Below are 19,993 nucleotides of genomic sequence, written 5' to 3'. Positions count from 1 at the left end.
GATTTGCAAGGCGGTTGACTCATCCCTTAGATATTTTTGCCAGCCTCAGCCATTGTGTGCACTTCTGTTCTATCTCAGGCCTAAATCAGTAATGAGTAGTAACAGATTAGACAACACAGTATCTACTGCACCCAGTTTAGAAAATCAGAACGTCTATACTATGTGCTATGGGTGAAGTTAAATAGACAGATGCAAGTTAAAGCTACATGTACTGAATTGTGGTCTCATAAATTCATTGCAGGAACACAATTTTGGTTACGGAATGACAAAACCAGGCTGTAGGTGTGAATGTGTAGAAATCTGGAATGAAGAAAGAACTCTAGATTTACTGGATATTAAAGTATTTCCCTGTATGGTATACAAATTTTCATGACAAACTGCGAAACCATCCATGCTGCTCCTTACTGTAGTCTGAATGTAAGCAGCCTATTACAGAATTACTCGAAAATTGTTATTTGCTAACCTCTTTTTTTCATTATAGGAATTTGAAGCTTTCAAAAAGCACAGCAATGACCTGCTAACAAAAGAGAAGGAATTGAATGCCAAACTACGTCATCTGATTGACTAATGCCAAATTTAACCATCAGTGCATTTTGCTTACTTTGGATTATGCACAAAATTGACCCTCTATACTCAGTTTCAAATAAAAGCACATTTTAATTAACTACTTTTGAAATAGTTTATCTTGCCCATGTAATCGTTATCCATAACAGGTGAAATCAGTTTTGTCATAAGCTTGTTTTCCTTGCACTTATAATAATAATCTTATTGTCACAAGTAGGCTTACATTAACACTGCAATGAAGTTACTGTGAAAAGACCCTAGTCGCCACATTTCGGCGCCTGTTCGGGTACACAGAGGGAGAATTCAGAATATCCAATTCACCCAACAGCACGTCTTTTGGGGTTTGTGGGAGAAAACCGGAGCACTCGGCAGAAACCCACGCAGACACAGGGGACGGGATTCTCCCATTCAGCGGCAGAGTCCACACCGTCGGAAACGCCATCGCTGGAGCGGTTCACGCCGCTCCAGCCTCCCATCCCGGCGCGAAATGTGCACGGGTCTGGGACTCCACACAGACATTGACCCAAGCAGGAATTGAACCTGGGACCCTGGAGCTGTGAAGCAACAGTGCTACCCACTGTGCTACCGTACCGCCCATACCAATCTTAATCTGGTTTCCCTTAGTTTTTTACTGAAGAAAACCATTCATAAAACAACCGGAAAACTAAACATGAAAAATACATTCCAAGATCAGAAAGCCATCAACAAAATTTAAAACAAACCTGTGAGCAAAAATAAAAAATTCAGAAAATGGCTATTATGCTACTAGACTAATATTATGCAGCAAGTGTAAACATTTTCAGTTGGAAAGCAAGCTTTCTCGTTTAGATGTGTGAAATATATTTGCGTTTTTATTGTAGATTCTTTTGATTGGAAAGCAAACATCACAATTGTTTTTATTTTAAATTATGCTGTTTTGGGACAGGATTTTTGTTATGCCATGTATCTGCCGTTTCAGAGTGAGATTCCAATTGTATATAAAAATATCTCTAATACAAACGATTTGGTATGAATTCACACTGTGCCTGTGTTTTATCTGCAATCCATAAACCATCCCGTTTATTTTTCTTAAACTGGAAAATAGATCTTTTTCACAAACCTTTCTAGAAAAAACTTTTGCATTCAGTTGATCTGATATAACAGGGGCACTTGATTTTAGCTTTACTGATCTACTAATCTTTTTCTCCAATTAACCAGAATGCTAATATAGTGAACACAGTTGAGGCATTATTTAGCTCCAGTGATTACAATGGAATTAAATATCAGTCAGTGTATAAATGGGTGAGCAGCCAATCTCACAGTAGCACAGCACTTGGAAAATCTTAGTATTATTTTATTCCTTCGCCCAAGATGAATTTCAACATCTTAATCTTTTTCATGGTAAGAGATGCAACAGCAAATTTTTCATACCCCAACAGCCTCAGGGCCTTCCAATTTATTATTGTTCTCTTCAGCGTTCACCATGTGACTCATCAAACTCTCCAATCCGGTAATAAAAGGGGGAAATATGTAGAAGGGCTGTGAACAACCCCTCCTATTTAATTCCCCAGCAACTAGGCTTGCACCTTATGCCAGACCTAGGTCTACCTACTTGGAAAAGCCCAGAAATCTAGTGGCAACATACTGGAAGTGGATTTCCTGTCTAGCACCTGGAGCTGAGCATTTGCCAAGTGCTGTGCACAGGAAAAATGGCACTAAAGTAACCTTTAGATATCAAGCCTCTGCTATTGCCTCAGAAGGTAGATACCGTTCAGTGCAGAACCAGGAAAGTTTCGGTTTTGAGGTAGAGTCTCATGTGTTCCCTCAAGTCAGCCGAAGTGGTAGCATTGTTCACTGGAGTGGGTAAATCACATTATTTTTTATCACTGCGCAGTAATACCAGCTGGAAGATGCAGTTGGGGCAAAATGGCAAGGGGAAAGACCGTGGAGGGATTTGAAAATTGATAAATCTTAAAAATCACAACTTTGACAATGTAGTTCAGCAAACACGGACAGGTGATGCCCGATGACTAGTTGGTAGTCGGTATGAAGAGAACACCATTGATATGGAGGGCGAGGGTACCAAACCAAGATCATAGCCTCAAGCAAGGTCTTGCATGGAGTTCTAAAAAGTTTTATTCCAGGTAATACCCTATGCTAGTTGTATTTGAAGATTTATGTGGCAAATATATTCTATCCATAGGCTTTGCTCGTCCATATGCATTTGATACTGCATGTGGACTTAACTAACTTCATTCAACATTAATACAATGGGACTGCAGGTCATTTTCTCAAAGACACCATGAACTGCATTTTAAAATACTCAAGATGCAATATGCTGGCATTTTGTTCTGTACCATCTCTGGGCAACAATGTAATTGAACAATATTGGAGGGAAGAAAAATCTCAAAGTCTGTTCTTGACCGTGTGGTGTTGGTAAAACTTTGTTTAATTCGGAAAAACTGTGTGCACACAGGATAGATTCTGCGACTATCTGTTGCTTGCAAAAGTCAGCTCTGCCTGTCCTCAGAATTACATGCATATATATTTAAAGTTCTTCGGAGTCACAAACAGGTATTGACGTCACTGAATCATTCAGAACAATACAAAGTGATCAGTATGCATATTTTCTGGTCCCCGTAATGGGAAAACGATTAAAGAATACAATGTTTCCTTACAATCTCATGGGTTTATGCTTAATATATTTAACTTCTAGAAAAGAGGTGCGAATGTGTTGGATAATGGATCCCTTGGGACTTACTGGGGCCTCCTGTGTTTTCCTTTTCATATTCAAATACACAGGATTAAATCATTTCCAATGTGGGTGACTTTAACCCCTTGCCTGCTGGTTTGCCCTTGACCTGTGCTATTACAATATTATACCAATCCTCAAACTGGAGCTCATATCATAAACAACTCCCATTCACCTGTTTGCTGAATTACACTGACTTTAAAATATTTTTGAATCCCTCCCTGGTCCTGTCACGTTTACAAGTTCTAATCCTGACCTCTGTACACCTAATTTTGGCCTCTTGAGAACCCAATTTTAAAATCATTTCACCATTAACATCCATGTCTTCAGGGTGGCACGGTTGCAGAGTGGCTTCACAGCTCCAGGGTCCCAGGTTTGATTCTCTGCTTGGGGCACTGTCTGCATGTTCTCCCAGTGTCTGTGGGTTTCCTCCCACAGTCCAAAGATGTGCAGGTTAGGTGGATTGGCCATGCAAAAATTGTCCTACGGTTAGGGTAGGGTGGCTGGGTTACAGGGAGAGGGTGGGCTTTAAGGTGCTCTTTCAAGAGCCAGTGCAGACACGATGGACCAAATGGCCTCCTTCTGCACTGTAAATTCTACGATTCTCTGATTTTCTAGGCCCAAAACTGGCATTCCTCAGCCAATCCCTCAACATATTTCTTAAAAATATCCTCTGACCAATTACATAGAACATATTTTCTTCAAGTTTAGAGCTCTGAACTTGTATGGCCCAACTCAAGTGAGACTATAAATCAACTACCTACTAAATGTATGTATTTGGCAATACTTGTTTAAAGCGATCCACTCCTTGTAAGAATAAAATTCACGTTTATTGAATTTAACACCGGTTGTCAAATTTATTGTTATGTGATGCAGTTGTACAAATGTGCCACATTGGTCACTGACAATTTCTCCAGAACATGTTTTGCATTCTAGAATCAGACAGCATTCTAGAATCAGACAGAATTTTTATTTTTCACTTTCTGACGTAGAAACATTAAATAGCATTTTGATCTTGTCATGAAGACAATACATCTGAAGTTATTTCATACAAGTTACATTACGATTGTTGTTAAGAGTGCTCTTCAGCCAACTTCTGAGCCTTAGCAACGGCTTCTTCAATAGCACCAACCATGTAGAAGGACTGCTCAGGCAAGTGATCATATTCACCTACAGGAAAAAAGGTGAAATAGTGAGAAAAAGCAAATAGCTACAATGTATTTAGTATAGCCTTTAACTATTTGACAACCTGAAAATACATTTAAAAAGCATACAAAAAGGGGGAAAAGAGTTACGATAACTTGCCTTGAAGGATCATCTGAAATCCTTTGATGGTCTCCTTGAGAGGCACCAGCTTTCCAAGATGACCAGTGAACACCTCAGCAACCTGGAAAGGCTGGGAGAGAAAACGTTGGATCTTACGAGCACGAGCCACAGTCAGTCTGTCTTCTTCTGACAATTCATCCATACCCAGGATGGCAATGATATCCTGCAAAGACTTGTAATCCTAAAGAACAAAAGAAAAACAATTCAACCATTTTTAGTCATACATATGGAATAGGAGCATATATTATAACTAAATTAGCTGGGTTGAAGTGTCAAAGAATTCAGATGGAAACAGTCTAAAGGCTCTTCAGTACAAGTCCTTTATCTTTATAGCAAGAAAAGTCAGCTGAAAAACCTAGCAGACTCAGTATGAGAGAAAGTTACTGCAGGCTGGCTTATTTTTATTTTCTATAAATGGTAGAAAATTCTGAACAGAAGATGAACAGTAAATAGCTTCGGTGATTAAGTGACAAATGTTGAACCAGTCAATTCAGATGCAGTCAATGGTTCAACTTTCAGCTAACCTTGTGCCAATGCAAAAACATTCAAGTTATTACAAGGTAATTCAAATTATGTATTTAAAGCTACAATTCAAGAAAGTTTACTGAGATACTTGGAGGGAAAGGAAAGATTCTGGATCAGATGTTAGCTATATTGTTTAATAGTTATTTTTTACAATGAAGCAGACACAAATGGAAAGGATAATACCTTAATATAAAAGTTAAATCCATACAAACCTGTAGGATCTTCTGTACACCACGAGCAATGTCATAGTGTTCCTGCCCAACAATGTTGGGGTCCATAATACGCGAAGTAGAATCCAGCGGGTCTACAGCTGGATATATACCCAATTCAGCAATTGCACGTGACAGTACAGTTGTGGCATCCAAGTGGGCAAAGGTAGTAGCAGGTGCAGGATCAGTCAAATCATCAGCTGGCACATATATAGCCTGAAATAAATGAATTCCCTCAGTACAAGGTATAGGTCTGTGCAAAACCATCTAAAGATTTAGTGCTTAATCACTGCTTAATAAAGTCAATATTGCATTATAATTGGGCAATTAAGTTGAAAAAAATCAAATATTAGTTTAGTTACCTGTACAGATGTAATTGATCCTTTCTTTGTGGTGGTGATTCGCTCTTGCATGGTACCCATGTCAGTGGCCAGGGTTGGCTGATAACCTACTGCAGAAGGAATACGCCCAAGCAGAGCAGATACCTAAAAGGGAAAGATTATAGGAGAATGGTACACAATTTGTCCAAAATATTACAAGTTTTATGAAGCTACTGTCATACTTAATGTACCGCCAACCTAAAGAAAAACAAGTTTACCTCTGAACCAGCCTGTGTGAACCTAAAAATGTTGTCAATGAACAGCAACACATCTTGTCCTTCTTGATCACGGAAGTATTCAGCAACAGTTAATCCAGTCAGTGCCACTCTAGCACGGGCACCAGGTGGCTCATTCATCTGACCATATACCAGGGCTACCTAGGAGATTAAAATGAAATCAGAAGGCATAGTTGCTTATACCTACACCATGCAGCAAAACATTCAGAACCACAAAAAGTACACGTCATTAATACACATTGATACAGAATTACACAGTACAGGAAAAGGCCCTTGTTCCAATCAACCACCACATGCGCACACAAATCTATTCCCATCTTCCTCATGTATTTATCTAGTTTTCTCCTTAAATATATTAAGCCATTCACGTCAACCACACCACATGGGTAGTTCTGAATTCTACACTGGATTTATACACCATTTCATATTTAGTGCACCTCGTTTTGGACTCAATAAGATAGCAGATGTTTTTGCTGTTTACATCACTATTTAAATACCTAAAAAAGCAATGATCACAGCCTTTTCAGATAATTATCTAATTCCCTTTCCAATGGGATTTTTTTTCCAATCTTAAATCTGTGCCAATCTTTGCCAATGGAAGCAGTTTACCCTCATCTACTGTTCAAAGCCCTCTGTATCAATTATTTTCTCAGCCTTCTGTACTCAAAGGAGAACAGTCCCAGCTTCTCGCTCATACCTGGAACCATTTTTTGAATCTTTCCGAGCCCTCTCTTAACACTTTCATGTTCTTATAACACAATGCCCAGAACTAGATGCAATACTCCAGTTGAAGTCAAACCAGTGTTTTAAACAGGTTGATAATAACTTCACTTTTTGTATTCTAGCAGCATATTTATAAAGCTCAGGATCCTGTACGCTTCATGAACCACTCTCAACCTGTATTGCCACCTTTAATAATAATTAAACAAACAACCACTACCATACAAAAAAATCAGGGTTGAAGTTATGACCAAAATTGTTGAACTAAATGGAGTCCAGAAGAGTGTAAAAGTACTTCTATGTACATTTTCACCATTCTTGTTGACAAAAAAAAACTATACAATATTCAACACTTTACCTTGGAGGTTGCATCTTTCAGATTGATGACACCAGATTCAATCATTTCATGGTATAAATCATTGCCCTCACGAGTGCGCTCTCCTACTCCAGCAAACACAGAATAGCCACCATGGGCCTTGGCAACATTGTTAATAAGTTCCATGATAAGTACGGTCTTACCGACACCAGCACCACCAAAGAGACCTAAACAGACAAGCAGGAAGCTTTAGCTTGATTTGTATCAAAATGCAAGCCTGAGAAATTTGCCTTGGTTGGGACTGCTCTTTTTAAATTAAATTTCACTCCAATCCAATGCAAAACAAAGATTCAAATCTAAATAGCCAGTTCAGAAATCCTCATGTTTGATAAATACTTTCCAACTGCATTTGTCATTACATACAGCAAAGCTGAATAACTTCAAATAAGCCACAGCTTTAATTTACACATGGTTTGGGCAAGAGGCTTTACAGTCAACCTGCATTAAAGGCAATAATCTTACACCATGCACTTGCTTCAGCGACACAGGTGTGCAATTCCATTCACTCCTTGCCCCATCAACCCCCCCATTGTATTTGGGAAATGTTTGTATTCGAAAAATGGTTTTATAAACAAAGTGGCAACATACTGACCAATAAATATTTAACTCAAACTAAATCAAGTTTATTTCCCGTCATACTTACCAATTTTGCCACCCTTGGCATAAGGAGCCAACAAATCTACAACTTTGATGCCAGTCACCAAGATCTCTTGTTCAACACTCATCTCCACAAATTCAGGAGCTTCAGCATGAATTGCAGCATATCTAAGGTGTGAATGAAATCACATGCAAAAACAGCAGATAAATCATGACAAACCAGGTGAGCAGAAAGCAACCAAGGATTCACCCAAAGTTGTCATAATTAACTTGATCAATCCAATTTAAAATTTGTTCCAGTTCTGTTGTATTTCTAGTTACAATTTTCTTAGACAATGGTTTTGGCATTTATATTCCAGATCTAGATTTCAGTTTAGAGTCAACTACTGGTGAGGAATCATGACTAGAAACTGGACCAAAATAATAATTTTTATTATTATTTTCTAAAATATTGTTATTCTCCTTTTACATTTTCTCCCAAATTTACACCCACCAACAATAAACAATAATCAGTAACAAATATGTCAATCCCCATATCAATAACAACGATCCCATCCTCCCACCAAACCCAAAACAGTAGCCCGCATGTTCTCACAAACAAATGACAAAAAGGGATCACCCATAGCCGCCATTAACACACACAGCCCCCCTCCCCCCAAACCCTCCCACCCACACGCCCCAACTAATGTTCGATGCTATCCAGTTCTTGAAAGTGCATAATGAGTATGCCCATGAATTGTAGGACCCCTCCATCCTTCCCCTCAGTTCAAACTTAACCTTCTCTCAAGAGTCAAGAATTCCAACAGGTCCCCCCACCACGCCAGGGCACGGGGTGGAGAAGTTGCTCTCCAATCTATCAGGATCCGCCTTTGGGCGATCAACGAAGCAAAGGCTACAACACCTGCCTCCGCACCCGTTTCCAACCCTGGCTGGTCCGACACCCCGAATATGGCCTCCAGGGGCCCTGGTCCAGTTTCACGTGCACCACTTTAGAAATTACCCAAAAAACCTCCTTGCAGTAATTCTAGCTTTGGACAGGACCAAAACATATGAACGTGATTAGCGGGGGGGGGGCCCCCGCAACGTTCTCACACATTTTCTACTCCTTCAAAGAATCGGCTCATTCTCACCCTCGTGAGGTGTGCTCTGTATACCACCTGCAGCTGCATCAGCCCCAACCTCGTGCACAAGGTGGAGGCATTCACTCTCCAGAGCACCTGACACCAGAGCACCTCCTCCATATCCTCTCCCAACTCTTCCTCCCACTTTGCTTTGATCCCTTCCAGTGGTGCCTTCTCCTCTTCCAAAATAGCTCCGTAAACCACTGACACTACCCCCTTCTCCAGTCCCCTTGTCGCCAGCACCTCCTCCAGCAATGTGGAGGCCGGCTCCACCAGGAAGCTGTATCTCCTTTCTGGCAAAATCTCGAACCTGCATGTATCTAAACATTTCCCCCTGCTCCAGCCCATACTTCACTTCCAACTCCTTCAATCCTGCAAACCAACCCCCAAGAAACAAATCTTTTAGTGTCTTAAACCCCTTCTCCTCCCATTTCCAAAAATTCCCATCCCACCTCCCTGGCTCAAATATGTGGTTCCCCCGAATCGGCATTTCCCTTCACCCTGCGCCCAACCCGAAAACTGCCTCCAAATTCTCAATGAAGCTATTATTACCAGACTCCCAAGTATTTCCCCGGGGCTATCAGGAGCGGCGCTGTTGCTAGTGCTTTCAATCCCGACCCCCTGCACAAACTCTCCTCCATTCTGATCCACTGGGAATCAAACCCTCTGACCGAGCTCCGCACCTTCTCCACATTCGCCGCCCAGTAGTAATACATCAGATTCAGACGACCCAAACCGCCTGCCTACCTTCCCCTCTGTAGCTGCACCTTTCTAAATCTGGCCACCTTCCCTCCCCATATGAACGAAGTAATCCTTCCCTCAATCTCGCTGAACAAATCCCTTGGCAGGAAAATCGGCAGGCAGTGAAAAATAAACCGGAATCGCGGCAACATGTTCATTTTAACCGCCTGTACCCGATCTGCCAGTAACAGGGGGAGACCACCAACCTTGCCAGATCAGCTTTCACTCTCCCCAACAAAATAGAAATGTTGTACCTGCAGAGCCCCCCCCACTCCCAGGCAACCTGCACCCCCAGGTGCCTAAAGTGTGTCCCTGCCCTACGGAATGGCAGCCCCCCCACCCCCGGCTGAGACACCACTAAATACTCACTCATCTAGATTTAGTTTGTACCTCAAGAAAGACCCAAGCACTCGAAGCAGCTCCAATATTCCCCGTATCAACACACTCGGTTCCGACACATAACAGCAAGTCATCGGCATACAAGGACACCCTATGCTCTACCCCCCCCCCCCCCCCCCCACACACACTGTTCCTTTCCATACCCCTGAACTTCTTAATGCGATGGCCAATGGCTCAATCGCGAGTGCAAACACGGCGGGGGGGGGGGGACATAGGACATCCCTGCCTAGTCCCAGAGGAGAGAAAAGTATCTTGAGTTGATGTTGTTTGTGCGGATACCCGCCCTTGGCTGCTTATATAGTAGCTTTACCCAATCACAAATCTTGGTCCAATCCCAAACTGCACCACAACTGCCATCAAGTACCCCCATTCTACCCGGTCAAACGCCTTCTCAGCGTCCAATGTCACAACCACCTCTGTTTCCTTCCCCTCTGCCAGTGCCATAACGACATTCAATACCCTTCTAACGTTTGAAAAGAGCTGCCTCCCTCTCATGAACCCCATCTGATCTTCACCTATCACCTTCGGGAGGCACTCCTCCAGCCTACCCGCCAGTACTTTCGCCAATACCTTTGCGTCCACATTCGGAAGTGATATGGGCTTATACGACCCACACTCCGTCGGATCCTTATCTTTTTTTAGCAACAGGGAAATCAATGCCTGCCGCAAAGTTTGTGGCAACACACCATTCCCTATCGCCTCTTCAAACATCCCCACCATCAGGGGTGCCAGTTTAATCTTGAATTTTTTATAATATTCCACCAGAAACCCATCCGGCTGCCACCTTACCAGACTGCATCCTCCCAATCACATCCTTTATCTCCTGCTCTACTGTCGCCCCTTCTAATGTAGCCCTGTCCCCCTCCCCCTAACCTCGGGTACTCCAACCCATCTAGAAATTCCTGCATCTCACGGTCTCCCCCCCCCCCCCCCCCCACCCAAAGGTGGCTCTGACCTGTACAACTTCAAAATTCCTCAAAAACCTTGTTAATCAGATCCGGAGCCACCACCAACTTCCCTGCCCTAACCCTCACCTGAACAATTTCCCTTACCGCTGCCTCCTTCCGGAGCTGACCTGCCTTATCTCCATGTTACCAAAATAATATTAAAACTGCTGTACGTAGCTTTGTCTTTGCACTATGGGTTGGCAGACTTTTCATTTCTTATTCTCAATTGTGTGTAGCCGTTGCACAAATCACAGTCACCACATGAGAATTGTACTGCAAGTTGTGGCTTGCACGCGTCAGCCAGATTCATTTTGTACACATGTATACTTTCCTCCCACACAAGTCTGTTTGCTCAATACGGTTTTAAAGCACAGGTCATCCAAGAGAACCATGAGCAATTTTCAGACCTGGTTTCGGAACAGCTGCATGGAAATGGCTGCAACATAACTTGATATTCGTGCATTTGGAGTCAGAACAAGATTCCACCTCAAATTACACAACCCTTGGTATTGATGCAGAATGGCAATCTAACTGCAGCCACTAGAAAAAAAACTTAAACTAGTCGCTAGATATTTAGAGAGAGGAAAATAAGGTATCTGGTTAAGTCCACACATTTCCTCAAGAAATGTGCACATAAATCAAAATTACACAAATGCTGTGCTGCACAGCATTAGATCAGAAATGAAATCAAAGAATTGGCCTACCAAAACCAAGCAATTGTGAATTTGGATTGTTTAATAAATAATAATCTTTATTATCACAAGTAGGCTTACATTAACACTGCAATGAAGTTACTGTGAAAAGACCCTAATCGCCACATTCCAGCGCCTGTACGGGTACATGGGAGGGAGAATTCAGAATGTCTAAATTAACTAACAGACCATCTTCAAATTAAAAACATGGGGCTTTCACGTTCTTTTTCAGAGATTGGGTAATCCAAGATTGCACTTGTATCATACCATGTCTCTCTTAGCAGCTACTCCTAATGTTATAAATTTCCTGCCGCATTACAAATATATAATGGCTTGCTGTAGAACAGTTTATGTCAGTCAAATACATTGGCTCAGTTGATCTGAAGAACCCACACCAGTTTTCAGCAGGCTAACAAATCTAAAATTTAAACTGGAGATCAAGGTGATATGACAAGCTGATTATTCCAGTACTCTGAGATTGCATTTGTTTGTTCAATTACATAAAAACTTTATTTCAAATGTTCACGTTCGCTTCCATTATTCAGTGGCACAGCCAAAATTCTCAGTGCAACAATCTTCAACCAGTCAATAAAACCAACACACAGGAAACTAGCCTAGAATGCCCAATGTTCAACTTTAAATTACATGCTGTAATTCAACATCAAGCAAGACATAGGAGCAGAATTAGGCCAATTGGCCCATCGAGTCTGCTCCGCCATTCGATCATGGCTGATATGTTCCTCATTCCCATTCTCCTGCCTTCGCCCCTTAAATCCTCAACCCCTTATTAATCAAGAAACCCCTTTATTAATCAAGAACACCAGATTTGTCCTTGAGGTGCTGTTACCTACAGGGTTACAGACCAAGAGCTGGAAGGTGGAATTGGACAGCATAGTTCGCTCTTCGAACAGGGGCTGGATTCTCCGCCCCATTTCTGTTTTACCCTGCCGGCGGGATGCTCAGTTACGCCAGCTAGTCAATGGGATTTCCCATTGTGGGCAGCCCCACGCCATCAGGAAACCCCCGGCCTGCCAGCATCCCGCCGACAGAGAATCCAGCCCAAGAATGAGGAGCAGGCAATTTAGCTTCTCAAGCCTGCTCCACTGTTCCATTACGATCAGAGCTGATCTCACCGTGGCCTCAACTCCACCTTCCTGCCTGTTTTCCATAACCCTTCAACCCATTACAATTAAAAATATGTCTAACCCCTCCTTAAATTTACTCACTGTACCAGCATCCACCACAGTGGAATTCCAGAGATTCAGGACCCTCTGGGAAAAGCAGTTTCTCCTCATCCCGGTTTTAAATTTACTACTCCTTATCCTGAGACTATGACCTCTCATTCTACAAAGCCTCAAGAGGAAGCATCCCTTCCACCTCTACTTTATCCATACCGTTTATCATCTTGTATACCTCAATTTGATCCCCCCTTATTCATCTAAACTCTATCGAGAGTATAGACCTAAACTGCTCAATCTCTCTTCATAAGACACTCATCTCTGGAATCAATCTAATGAACCTCCTTTGAGCTGACTCCACAGCCACTACATCTTTCCTCAAATAAGGGGACCAAAACTGTGCACAATACTCCAGGTGCCTCCGGTGAGGTCTTACCAATGCCTTGTACAGTTGCAACACTTCCTTAGCTATAAATGGCAACATTCCATTCGCTTTGTTATCTGCTGTACCCGCATGCAAGTTTTCTGCAACTCATGCACGAGGACACCAAGATCCCTCTGCATCAGAACACCCCAAAGTCTTTCCACATTTAAATAATAAGTTGTCTTTCCATTTTCCAATCAAAATGGATGACCTCACGTATCCACATTAAACTCCATCTGTCACATTTTGGCCCACTCTCCTAACATATCTATATCCATTTGTAAGGTTCTTATTTCCTTATTGCAACTTACTGTCCCACCTATTTTAGTGTCTTCTGCAAACTTGGCTATAGAACCTTCTATCTCTGTATCTAAGTCATTAATATAGATTGCAGGTTGGGGCCCCAAAGACCGAACCCTGTAGTGCCCCACCAGTTACATCTTGCCAATCAGAAAAAGACCCATTTATCCCAATTTTTCTGGCCAGTCTTCCATCCAAGTCTTCCATCTTAAAAAGGGGCTGGTTTAGCACAGGGCTAAATCACTGGCTTTTAAAGCAGACCAGGGCAGGCCAGCAGCACGGTTCAATTCCTGTACCAGCCTCCCCGAACAGGTGCCGGAATATGGCGACTAGGGGCTTTTCACAGTAACTTCATTTGAAGCCTACTTGTGACAATAAGCAGTTTTCATTTTATTTCATGAGCCCTAACCCATGTGATCCTACCTGGTGTGTTAACCTTCTGTGCGGCACTTTATCAAACACATTCAGAATTCCAGATATACTACATCTAACAGGATCCCCATTATCCACTTTGCTGGTTACATTTTCAAATTATTCAAACATGAATAATTTACCCTTCATAAAACCACGCTCATTTTGATGGATTGCGTTTCGACTTTTCAAATGTCCTGATATTACTCCCTTAATAATGGATTCTAACAATTTCCCAAAAACAGATGTTAAACTAGCTGGTCTGTAATTTCCTACATTCTGCCCCCCTCACTTTTTGAATAAGGTTGTTATATTAGCAATTTTCCAATCCAATGGAATATTTCCTTTGTCCAGGGAATTTTGGAATATTATAACCAACAGATCCACCATCTCCACTGCCACTTCCTTTAACACCCAGAATGTATGCCATCAGGCCCTGGGGACTTGTCTGCCTTCAATCCCAATAGTTTGTTGAGTACAAGATGGCTAGAATAGAATTAGAAAACCTCCATTTCTCCTCTGAATAAATATCCAGTGATCAGAGATAGGAAAATGCACAACGAGCAGTTAATGGCAGTTATGGGGTTAGCGTCAATGGCTTTTTTGACATAGTTTTTGGAGAACACCATATTTGTTGGAGAATACCATATTTGTTTTCTAATAAAGCCATTTATCTGGCCACAGAATGGGAAAATATGAATAGCTAATACTTGGTACTTAGATCTAGAAAAGTACTTTTGAAACTGCAATCACACAATTATATAAAGCAAACATTACTTTAATTAGTACAACACTTACTCTTTGGTGTTGATTGGTCCCCTCTCGTCAATGGGCACACCAATGACGTTCATGATTCTGCCGAGTGTTTCTGGCCCAACTGGAATCCTGATAGGAGCACCAGTGTCCAGAACTTCCTGCCCACGGACCAACCCTTCAGTACCATCCATTGCAATTGTACGTACAGTGCTTTCACCTATACAGGTTTAAGTTTTACAGTCAATCTCAACTGTAGGAAAAGGTATATATTAACTCATGACATTTTTCGCAGATGGCAGTTTGCCCTCAGACATTTCAGAAGAACAGAAGTCATTTTTTAATTGTCACAAGTTTCCTCCCACAAGTCCCGAAAGACGTGCTATTCGGTCATTTGGAATTCTCCCTCGGTGTACCCGAATGTGGCGACTCAGGGCTTTTCACAATAACTTCATTGCAGTGTTAATGTAAGCCTACTTGTGACAATAGAGATTTGTAGGCTTACAATGAAGTTACTGTGAAAAGCCCTTAGTCACCACATTCTGCTACCTGTTCGGGTGCACAGAGGGAGAATTCAGAATATCCAATTCAGTTAACAGCAAATCTTTCGGGACTTGTTAGAGGAAGCCCACGCAGACACCGTGAGAACATGCACTCAGCACAGACAGTGACCCAAGCTGGGAATCGAACCTGGGACCCTGGTGCTGTGAAGCAACAGTGCTAACCACTGTGCTACCATGCCACCCACGATGTCTCATCATTGCATTCTACCTGAAAATAAAGTCAAATAAAACTGCACTCACCAAGATGCTGGGCAACCTCCAGGACCAGCCTGCTCTCACGACCTGTCACATCCAGAGCATTCAGGATTGGAGGAAGCCCTTCATCAAACTGAACGTCCACAACAGCACCAATGACTGCAACAATTCGACCTTTTGCCACACCTGCCTTGGCAGAAGGATTTGCTTTGGCGACATAGTTTCGCCCTACAATGCAAAGTTAAATATACAGATTAATAGTCTGAACCAACCTCAACTGTCTAGTCCTATAGTAATGAATAGTAACATTCAGATTTCAATAGTGCCTATCTTCTGGATATGCAAAGTAGATAATGAAATATTAATTTTGAACATTTGACACAAGCTTGAGCAACAGTTTAGCTTCTACATAAAAAAAATGGCATGCATATGAATTGCAAAAGTTCCAAACTGAACTTTAGAATGGCTAAAATTGCATTAAAGAATCAGAATTGAATGACTAGCCGGCACATACCTTCACACCACAAACAATCCATCTACTTTGGAATAGAGTTATTAACAGGACAACCTCAGCCTCTGGAGTAAAGCTTCCCTGTGATCAATTGTGCCCAATTCCAGCTATGAAGCAGTAGCATCAAAGCAATACTGTAAATTTAATTCAGGCATCTGAAGACTGAAAGCAATTTTTGTCATCCAGGCATCTGCCACTAGAAATTGACTGAATTTATATGCAGCAACATTTCAGTTCCAGTCCAGGACTTGGACTGGAAGGGCTATCAGTACCCTTGCATTGCATCTTGAGATTTCAATTGCAATATTTTAAGCATCAAGAGTTCACACAAGCTGGAATGTAGAAATAGATGAGAGGATTTGAAAAATTGGGAGTTGATTCACAACCCAATGCGTGTGTAAAAGGTAGGTCACGTCTAACAAATATGACTGAATTTTGAGGAAGTAATTTCAGTAGACGGGGAATGTAGTTGTGTGAATTTCCAGAAGGCACTATACAAGACTTAACCAAATCGGAGGCAAAATGTTGCCTGCTTCAGGGGTCTATCCAAGGTGGTAAAAAAGGAGATTATGGATATGAAAAATTACTAGTTGTATTCTATGCCAAGGCCTTAATTATTCACTATATTTGTTCATAAGATTGACAATGTGTAGTCAAGGGCATAAAATGACAGACCGAGTGCCAGACAGATTTCAATGTAAGATCTCCTATTTTGGACAAAGAAGATAATTCAGTATTTGTTTTCTAAATAGTGAACAGGGGCAGTCCAAAGGGATTTATGGGGTCCATGCAAATGGATTACTAAAATGTAGTAGCCAGGAAAAGCAATTAGAGGCTCATTGAATATTAGCCTTTATAAGAAGATAGCTAGGAAATGAAGGAGCTGCTGTTTTATTACAGTTGCACAAAGCCCTAGTTAGACCACTTCGGAAGCTCTGAAGTTATGGGCACTTTACCTCAGACAGGGTACATTGGCCTTTGGAGTGCAGATTTACAACATTATCAGGGCTCCAAGGGCTAGATTTTGAGTAACAGTACAAGGCTTTCATTCTATGGAAGATGGATCATTTGTTTGCTGTTTTAAAGATTTTGAAACGGGTAGGAAGAATTGAAGACGAGTGCTTAATCTGAGATGGGCCATTATGTTAGGAATGGACCTTGCCCACAAAAAAAAAGGTGCTACCTTAATTCATTTTAAGCGAGATTGATTTTTCTTAGTGAAGTGCATCAAGGATGTAGAACCAAAACAACTGTTGACAGTAGGATACAGATCACCCATATTCTTACTGAATGGTGGAACAGGTTTTGAGATAAATGATCCATTTGTGTTGCAATCTTCTTTATGCAGTCTCCAGTAAATAAACTCATTTATACACTGGTTCTAGTTGTTCAAATGTCTAAAACACTGAGGACAGTGCTAACCAATAGACACCATTATTATCCCCGGGTCAGGCTACATGATTTTGGCCACATGTAACCACTTTAACCAAGATCTCAAATGTTCATGTGGAAGCTTTGCAGTCTTCTCTTGGCTGTTTAGCACAGGGCTAAATCGCTGGCTTTGAAAGCAGACCAAGGCAGGCCAGCAACACTGTTCGATTCCCGTACCAGCCTCCCCGAACAGGCGCCGAATGTGGCGACTAGGGGCTTTTCACAGTAACTTCATTTGAAGCCTACTTGTGACAATAAGCGATTTTCATTTCATTTCAAATTAGAATTCTGGCATGGAACCTCAGACATCAAGCAGATTCTAGGTTTTTGTCTAACACTTACAAGAGGTATAGTACTTCAAATTTAGAATGATAAATACCACCGAGGGAGACCCATTCAGACTCTTGATACAGCTACCAAATTAATCCCAATCCCCAGAGCCCTATTCTCCTGGAGCAATTAGCCAAGTTGGTAATGAGGACCACTCCCCCTCCACACATTAAGACCATTAGGAGTAGCAGTAGACCACCACTCAGCCCATCAAGTCTGCTCCACCATTCAACCAGACCATGACTGATCGGTTATAATCCTCAACTCCACTTTATCCCTATAATCCTTGATTCTCTTACTGGTTAAAAAACTAATTTGGCATGGCCTTGAATATACTTAACCATAGCCTCTACTGCCCTCCGTGACAAAGAATTCCAGATTCACTACCATCGGAAGAAATGCCTCATGTCTTCACGGGCAGCACGGTAGTATTGTGGATAGCACAATTGCTTCACAGCTCCAAGGTCCCAGGTTCGATTCCGGCTTGGGTCACTGTCTGTGCGGAGTCTGCACATCCTCCCCGTGTGCGCGTGGGTTTCCTCCGGGTGCTTGGGTTTCCTCCCAGTCCAAAGATGTGCAGGTTAGGTGGATTGGCCATTCTAAATTGCCCTTAGTGTCCAAAATTGCCCTTAATGTTGGGTGGGGTTACTGGGTTATGGGGATGGGTTGGAGGTGTGGATCTTGGGTAGGGTGCTCTTTTCAAGAGCCGGTGCAGACTCGATGGGCTGAATGGCCTCCTTCTGCACTGCAAATCCTATGAAAAATCAGCCACCCATTACTCTTTGATTATGCCCTCTGGTCCCAACCTCTCCCACAAGAGGAAACATCCTCAGTAGCTATCCCATCAAGCCTCTGAGAATCCTATGTCTCAATAAGGTCACCTCGCATTCTTCTAAACTCCAATGAGTACAGGCAATGTTGCTCGTACTTCCATTTTTTTTTTAGTCGTTATTTGACATTAAAACAATTTATCAGATAGCCAAGGAAGCATCATACAATATGCAAAACCCCTTACAGCCTGTAGCTTAGCTTCTCTTCCCCCACCAAAACATTAAAAAAGGGTTGAAGGACACATGCATTCACTGTGCAAATAGACAGATTCTACCAAGGAAATGATGCCTGTCATTCGCTTTTTATTTGTCAAATCTGCCACTCAAAACAAGGGCTAATTAACTTTTTGGACAACATTGCAGGTAGGTAGCCTGCAGCTCGAATGTGCGACTGTGCTGTGAAACTGGGCCAAAGATTGTGCAGCGCTGTGATCAACTGTCAAGGTGAAATTGAAGGACATCGGAGAAGCCGAAAACCACGTTAGAAATTAAATGTAAACAGGCGAGATTTAACAAAGTAAATGGAAAAGAGGCGGCTGGATCAGGAAATGTCTCCCACACCCCCACCCAAAGCCGCGGATGCGGGAGGGGAAGGAGCAGCTGCAGGCCACTAGGCCCCAGACCTGTGGCTCCAGGACGATAAAAGGTCAAAGTGAGCACGGCTCCCAAATTAGCGGAACCGCCGACGCTGCTTCCCCCAGCCCGGCTCATTAATTCAACGAAGCGACTCCAGACAGAAAAGGGGCCCCGGGGTTCAGGCCTGCGGGCGGGGGTCGGATAAGGACATTGGCAGGCCTGCGCCTGGCTGTTCCGCCACTCGGCGCCAACGGGGAACTCGGCGCCATCGGGAACACTAAAGCCAAGCAGCCGATCCGGGATACCTACGTGAATAGAGTGCACCGGCTGCGCCCGTTACAGGCGGTATGGGGTTGACCACAGGCCGGAGTGCCTGCACCACGCCCCGGCTGCACCTTCCAACAGCTCCCAACATGGCGAACGGTAAAGTGGACTAGGACAAGCCGGCGGCTGCAGTCTTATATATAGACAATGGCGGCGCTAGTGCGCATGTCAACAGGCGCGCACTGCATTGTGGGGCATGTAGTCCGTTTAACAGAAAGCTTCATAGAGACTGTCGCAAAGCGAACTACATCTCCCATAATACGACCAGGCTACGGGCTGCATGCTGGTTATTTGCTCATGGGACCTGCGTTAAAAAAACGCGCTTTTTATGTCGTGCAGGATATTAAACTGTAAACAGGAGTGAGCATGTCTAAAAGCAAAGCAACCATTTTATGGTTGAGGTAATCCACCCACAGGACCTGTCAGTTCTGGACTCAGTGGACGCTGTTTCAATTTTGATTCAGAAGCACAGTTTCTCGTCTTATCAACTAGGCTAGCATTTCTATATCCGCCTTCGGATGAAGTGAAATGTTAACATCAAGGTTGTGGTAGTCACCACTGTTGTATTATATTGTATATATGGGTATTAAGGTAAGGCCCCTG

General features: G+C 42.5%; 2 protein-coding genes across 6 annotated transcripts in view; one reads left to right on the top strand and one right to left on the bottom strand.

Annotated features, from left to right (window-relative positions):
• The window catches only part of LOC140389349 (coiled-coil domain-containing protein 89-like), a 109,766-nt gene extending 105,310 nt beyond the window's left edge, over window positions 1-4,456 (top strand). For all 5 annotated transcript variants that reach the window (XM_072473516.1, XM_072473523.1, XM_072473529.1 and 2 more), the window contains one exon: window positions 482-4,456. In XM_072473516.1, the coding sequence (XP_072329617.1) occupies window positions 482-568 (87 nt within the window). In that variant the 3' untranslated portion in view covers window positions 569-4,456. The remainder of the gene's footprint in view (window positions 1-481) is intronic.
• On the bottom strand, window positions 4,124-19,542 carry LOC140389340 (ATP synthase subunit beta, mitochondrial). Its single transcript, XM_072473510.1, has 10 exons — window positions 19,376-19,542; window positions 15,434-15,616; window positions 14,676-14,850; window positions 7,711-7,832; window positions 7,050-7,234; window positions 5,954-6,112; window positions 5,718-5,840; window positions 5,359-5,571; window positions 4,601-4,802; window positions 4,124-4,465 (listed from the first exon to the last, which is right to left on the bottom strand). Exons 1-10 carry the CDS (start codon window positions 19,479-19,481, stop codon window positions 4,368-4,370), a joined length of 1,566 nt encoding a protein of 521 aa, XP_072329611.1. The 5' UTR covers window positions 19,482-19,542; the 3' UTR covers window positions 4,124-4,367.
• Window positions 19,543-19,993: the final 451 nt, after the last annotated feature.

This window comes from Scyliorhinus torazame, chromosome 2 (assembly GCF_047496885.1).
Source record: "Scyliorhinus torazame isolate Kashiwa2021f chromosome 2, sScyTor2.1, whole genome shotgun sequence".
Lineage (NCBI taxonomy): Eukaryota > Metazoa > Chordata > Chondrichthyes > Carcharhiniformes > Scyliorhinidae > Scyliorhinus > Scyliorhinus torazame.
The sequence above is the reverse complement of the archived record's forward strand: the minus strand, read 5'-3'. Positions and strand labels throughout refer to the sequence as shown.

Coding starts and splice junctions, on each gene's coding strand:
- LOC140389340 (XM_072473510.1), bottom strand. CDS start 19,481: ATGTTGGGAGCTGTTGGAAGGTGCAGCCGGGGCGTGGTGCAGGCACTC. Junction 14,851..15,433: donor GGAGGTTGCCCAGCATCTTG/GTGAGTGCAGTT, acceptor AAACCTGTATAG/GTGAAAGCACTGTACGTACA. Junction 7,235..7,710: donor TGCCAAGGGTGGCAAAATTG/GTAAGTATGACG, acceptor TTGTCTGTTTAG/GTCTCTTTGGTGGTGCTGGT.